Source organism: Rhincodon typus, chromosome 1 (genome assembly GCF_021869965.1).
Source record: "Rhincodon typus isolate 14 chromosome 1, sRhiTyp1.1, whole genome shotgun sequence".
Classification (NCBI taxonomy): Eukaryota; Metazoa; Chordata; class Chondrichthyes; order Orectolobiformes; family Rhincodontidae; genus Rhincodon; species Rhincodon typus.
In genome coordinates, this window is record NC_063332.1 from 111,542,895 (window position 1) to 111,549,465 (window position 6,571).

The 6,571-nt window shown below is 39.4% G+C and overlaps 1 protein-coding gene across 1 annotated transcript in view; it reads right to left on the bottom strand.

Annotated features, from left to right (window-relative positions):
• LOC125487959 (interleukin-8-like) overlaps positions 1-4,921 on the bottom strand; it is a 24,180-nt gene extending 19,259 nt beyond the window's left edge. Inside the window, exon 1 of the mRNA XM_048620699.1 lies at positions 4,849-4,921. Within this exon, the coding sequence (XP_048476656.1) occupies positions 4,849-4,909 (61 nt within the window). The 5' untranslated portion in view covers positions 4,910-4,921. The remainder of the gene's footprint in view (positions 1-4,848) is intronic.
• Between the last annotated feature and the right edge of the window lie 1,650 nt (positions 4,922-6,571).

Consider the following 6,571-nt stretch of genomic DNA (forward strand, 5'->3'; position numbering starts at 1 on the left):
TTTCTGCTCCTATGATGCTGCTTGGCCTGCTGTGTTCATCCAGTTCTGCACCTTGTTGTCTCTTAGTTCAAATTAAAATGTCTTTCAGAGACAGCTTCAAATTGATACTTTGTGCAGTCATTGAGTTTGAAGATTTTTCCAGCAGATTGGAAAGTTGGATGGTAAAAGGGGAACCCCAAATTTAAGAAAGTTTTATTCTTGTAGCTTTTATTATCATTAAATATCTTTCCAGTTGGAATAATAGCTGTGTTTTTCCACTCACCTTCACCAATGTGTTATGATATATTAAACATTATTTTAACTTAATAAAGCTTACTGTCTGGATTCAGATGTATTAAATATGCAGTGAGAGCACTGAACAGACTGGTGACTGTGAATTGACACTTACTCGAAATAAGTCAGGGATTTTTGAACCGTGAACTTCAGACTTGCTGGTTGCTAACATGCAAAGCAAACATGAAATGGGCCAATAACTCACTCAGAGATAGCAAGAACTGCCGATGCTGGAGTCAGAGATAACACAGCGTGAAGCTGGAGGAATACAGCAGACCAGGCAGCATCAGAGGAGCAGGAAAGCTGACGTTTCGGGTCGGGACCCTTCTTCAGAAACATCAACTTCCCTGCTTCTCTGATGCTGCCTGGCCTGCTGTGTTCCTCCAGATCCAGACTGTGTTATCTATGAAATGGGGCAAGGTTTTTTACCACACCACAGGGGCCGAGGTCAAAGCCCACTCGTTAGTGTGTCAGTTACCAGTTGGATCCAGCTCGGGACTTTTTCCGGGAGGTGGAAATGTGGCTAGTAGCCAGTCAAATAATGAGAAACCTATTGGTTCCTATTGCCTGTGGTCAGACCCGGTACACTTCTTCACACAGACCTAGGCGCCTTCCCTATCTGCCTGAGTTCAGCAACAGCCACTCGCCTCTCTATAAAGGCATTCCTTTCTCTCCTACCACGCTCCCCATTCTACTACCAGCTCCAGAAATCCCCACAATAGTGGCTTCATTGCAGGGGAGGTATTTATTTCCTATTTGAAAAGATGATAGAGAAGGCACCTCCGTTTTTATTTGAATTTTATTCTTTTTCCTGACATTCATGATGGTATTAAACATGGGCGGTCAACTTTAAATACCATTGTCTGATATAATATCTGGGACTTCATAAAAGCATTTCAGTCCATTAGAGTAATAGAGTCATAAAGCACAGAAACAGACCCTTCCTTCGGACCAACTCATCCAACTAATCCCATTTGCCTGGCATTTGGCCCATATATCTCTAAATTTTCCTATCCATATACCTGTTCAAATGTCTTTTAAATATTGTAACTGTACTTGCGTCTACCACTTCTTCTGGCAGCTTGTTCCATATACGCACAATCCTCTGTGTGAAAAATATGTCCCTCAAGCCCCCTTTCAGATCTTTCTACTCTCACCATAAACCTATGCCCTTTAGCATTGGCCTCCCCTACCCTGGGGGATAGATTTTGGCTATTCACCTTATCTATGCCCCTCATCATTTTATAAACCTCTAGAAGGTCACGTCTCAGCCTCCTACACTCCAGCAGAAAAAAGGTCCCAGCTTATCCAGCCTCTCCTCATAACTCAAACCCTCCGGTCTCAGTGACATTCTTGTAAATCTTTTTGGCACCCTTTCCAGTTTAGTAACATCCTTCCTATAGCAGGGTGACCAGAATTGTACGCAGTACTCCAAATGTGGCCTTACCAATGTCTTCTACAGTTGTAACATGATGCCCCAATTCCTGTGCTCAATGCTTTGACTGATTGAAGGCAAATGTGCCAAATGCCGCTTTCACTACCCTAAATACCTGCAACGTCATTTTCGAGGATTATGTACCTGCACCTCTAGGTCTCTCTGTTCGACAACACTCCCCAGGGCCCGACTTTTAGCTGTGCAAGTCCTGTCCTAGTTTGTCTTACCAAAATACAACACCGCAAATTTATCTAAATTAAACTCCATCTGCCATTCCTCAGCCCACAGGCCCGGTTGATCAAGATCACATTGTTTATGAAGAGACCTAAAAACACTGACTTAAAATGGCCACAGATAGCACTTCATCCACAAGTTGGCCAAGTTTCATGGAATCTATGTGGGTTATGCAAAATGTAGCCTAAATTGCAATTAATATTTTTCCTCATTCAATGAACCGAGTCAACTAACCCATCCCACAAAACACCCAGGTGGTGTGAAAATGTTCTCCTTTGCCATCTGATTTATACCATCGTGAGAATCCTCACATGTTGGAGATGAACACATTGAATGCAATTATCAAGATTGAAAATCAAAGGAAACTTCAGCAAACTGAAGATATCACCAGATAAAATGCTGGAGATCTGAAATAAAAACTGGAGAAACTCAACCGATCTGGCAGCAACAGAAAATAGAGAAATGGGGGTGATGTCTCAGGTCCAATATGATTCTTCTTTGAAATATGTAGCTGACTTCTATTTAAAGCAGTTTTGGGGAGAAAAAGCAGAGGAAATGGAATTGAAACAGATTAGAAAAGGCTATCTTTCTTTCTTTCCTTCCCTCTTCCTCTCAAAGAAAAGCTTTGACAGCTCTGACTAGAATGACACATCAAGAAACTGAGAACATAAAAGATAACTGTCATATTTGCAACCACTGACAGTCCCATAAATCAATTACTCAACTGTGGTCTCAGGTTAAAATCATTCACCTCAAGGAAATCCACAAAGGTTTAACTATATCTTCCTTTATCCTGGACACGATCTCCTTTTTAATTTGGTATGCGTGACTGCATGAAGCCTGTATGCTTGACACCATTATTGTAGGTCTCAGGGTCAGCAGCTAATAAACCTTGCTATTTATTTTTTGCTCAAATAAGCCTTACATTTGGTTCCTTACTTCTACAGCAAAAATTAACTAGCTACATTTTAATTGGCAAGTGGTATAGCCTAGTGCTTAAAAAAATCCTTAACCATCATTGTGGCCAATCAGGGAAGTTGGAAAGAGGGGATCTATTCACTCCTACCTACTTGGTTATCGTACCTGGTATTCTGCAGTTGTTTTTGTGTTAAGGGCCTCCTGTAGATTGTACGATGTCACCCTATGGTCACTAACTTGCTACAGGGGAAAGTTCTGCCAAAGAGGTGGCTCTTTTTTAGTGGTCTTATGATTTTGCTGGCAGGCCGTGTATAGATTTTTAGGGACTGATAGCTAAGTTCTGGGAATCCTATTTTCTCTGAACACTCCTGGCAGACATAAAACTTGACATTGTAAACAACATAGGAAACATCACACTGGCACTAGTTTACTGGCAAAATGTAATGCTGTGGCCTATTTCAGACTGTGTTTTTTTTTCCATTCATGCTGGCCATGAAACTGTGTGTCAAATCCAAAGGGGTCATTTCCATCACTTTTTTTCTGTCAATCTGCCTGCAGTCAGTGCCCGTGAACCAGTTAACCAAAACGCTGTCTTTTTTTTTATAAAGCTATGTCTAAATTCAAGATTTGCAATTGTGCTCCCTTTCTTATTCACTTGATGCATCCTTACAGGATGTCCCTTATCCAACTTAATTTCTCGACTGCATTTGTTTCTGTATTTCTGCTGCTGTCACTTATCGGTAAAAGAAACAAAACTGTCTTCAACTGTCAGAACATGTCACAAATTGTAAAAGCACAATTCAAAAGGTAGCGTTTTACTTGTCGCACAAATAAAAGAAACGGTCTACCTACAATGAAACTGAACGTGCATTTGAAGACTTGAGCAACTTGCACTGAAAGGCAACTAAAGCTACAACATAAAGGCTACTGTGCTACAACATCAAATTTATTTAACTTAGTAATTATAAATAATCCAACTCAAATCATAAAACCTTAATTTTTGAAATTTGTGTGAAAATCAAGAATGCAGTAGAATTTTTTTCAAAGACAAATGGGGAAATGAGACAAAAATAACTTTTCAATTAAACTTTTATTAGCTTTTACTCTCAAATGTTTCATTTACAGGTTCTTTGTCTTTTCAGTCTTCTAAATTTAAAGACTTGGAGTCATAGAATCATGCAGCACGGAAATACACCCTTCGGTCCAACTCATCCATGCTGACTGAGTTTACCAAACTAAACTAGTCCCACTTGCCTGCATTTGGCCTGTATCCTTCTAAACCCTTACTATCCATGTACCTGTCCAAATCATTTCCAAACTTTCAGCAGCTTATCAGGAAGAATTTGTCTAATTGGAGATGTGTTTTCATGAGGACAAAGGTGTTATTTCATGGAACAAAATTTCAGAGTTCAGATTTTCTTATTGTTCACATTAACATAAAAACTGGTCATAGTTGACCATAGTAATCTCAGGGATATGCTCACCTCGACTTGGTGCTTCACTAAGAGAAAATCTGGGCTTACCCATAGAACCAATCAAGACACTAGCTAAAACTTGGAAACCATAGTTTGCATACTTGTCTTCCAAGCTGAGGGATGGTGTGATATGAGAGATAAAGAAACCCAGGCAAATAAAAAAAAAAATCCAAATTATTTTACAGGGAGCAAACTGCTGTTCAGGATTCCTGGACAGTATGAATTTTATATTTGAACTACTACATGTTTATTAAAATTTAGTCATTTGACATCATTGTAATTGAATCACATAAGCTAACTGCTGCCCTGACTTTTGGAGTACGATTCATACATTATGTCATTTGAATGCTTCTTTCTTTAAACTTTGAATAAATTCAATTGGTGGATCATTTTAAAACATTATAATTTTGCTTATTTACAGTAGAAAATTTTTGAGCAGAGGCTGTAGGAATTGAGAATAAAATAGATACCCATTGTTGATTATTGTTAATAATATGGATGAAAAGATCTTACCGTGAGTGGCCAAGCAGATCACAATTGTTCCCAACAGCAAACATATCATTCGATTCTTCATTATTGTATTCGGTTCTCTTCTAATTTGCAGTCACAGAAACGAGAAGCCTTCAGAACTTTAGTTTGTCAAATTGGGATCTTATATTTAATAGCAAGATTTGGGGAAGTTATAAAGTAGTATGTTGTCAGAGCCTCAAGGACTGCGTCATTTCATTTAAATTATTTTTAATGCTGTATTCTTTGGTGCATTTTAAAAACTGATGAGCATTTCTGCTTTAAAAAATACCCCATGAAAGGATTTCTTCCAGTAATTTCTGCTTTTTTTCAGCTGCAACACATTTAGTCATCTATGATGATTGTAAACTTCTTTGTCCTGTGCGTTGCGTTACCAAATAAAATAAACAAAATTTTGTCTGAAAGATTCATTGAATTATATTACTTTGCGTAATCTCACAAACTAGTGCTGAATCCCATCTTGTTAATTGTAGTGGACAAAGGCCTAAATGTCTTTTTTGAGGCATATAAATCATAGAATTGCAATAAAAGAAGGAGTAGGGCCAACTAAGGACCAAAAGGATTATGCCAAGTGGAAGGCATAGTTGAGACTTGCAATTGGCTTCACTGAGGAAGAAGATGCTGTGAAGTGATAACAAAATAAACCAGGTCGTTCAGTTAATGGTTGTTAATTAACTTGACTGAATTATTTTAATGAGGTGACAGAAAAGATTGGGAAGTTGGCAATATGGTCATGCATGGACTTATGAAAAGGCCTGTAATGGAGTGCCATATGTAAAGATGAGGCGTGAAGGCTCAGTTAGGGCGCTTGAGAGTTACAAGTTAGCCAGGAAGGACCTAAAGAGAGAGCTAAGAAGAGCCAGGAGGGGACATGAGAAGTCTTTAGCGGGTAGGATCAAGGAAAACCCTAAAGCTTTCTATAGGTATGTCAGGAATAAAAGAATGACTAGAGTAAGATTGGGGCCAGTCAAGGTCAGTAGTGGGAAGTTGTGCGTGGAGTCCGAAGTGATAGGAGAGGCGCTAAATGAATATTTTTCGTCAGTATTCACACAGGAAAAAGACAATGTTGTCAAGGAGAATACTGAGATACAGGCTATTAGACTAGACGGGATTAAGGTTCATAAGGAGGAGGTGTTAGCAATTCTGGAAGGTGTGAAAATAGATAAGTCCCCTGGGCCGAATGGGATTTATCCTGGGATTCTCTGGGAAGCTAGGGAGGAGATTGTAGAGCCTTTGGTTTTGATCTTTATGTCGTCATTGTCTACAGGAATAGTGCCAGAAGACTGGAGACTAGCAAATGTTGTCCCCTTGTTCAAGAAGGGGAGTAGAGACAACCCTGGTAATTATAGACCAGTGAGTCTTACTTCGGTTGTGGGTAAAGTGTTGGAAAGGATTATAAGAGATAGGATTTATAATCATCTAGAAAGGAATAATTTGATTAGGGATAGTCAACAAGGTTTTGTGAAGGGTAGGTTGTGCCTCACAAACCTTATTGAGTTCTTTGAGAAGGTGACCAAACAGGTGGATGAGGGTAAAGCGGTTGATGTGGTGTATATGGATTTCAGTAAAGCGTTTGATAATGTTCCCCACGGTAGGCTATTGCAGAAAATACGGAGGCATGGGATTGAGGGTGATTTAGCGGTTTGGATCAGAAATTGGCTAGCTGCAAGAAGACGGAGGGTGGTGGTTGATGGGAAATGCTCATCCT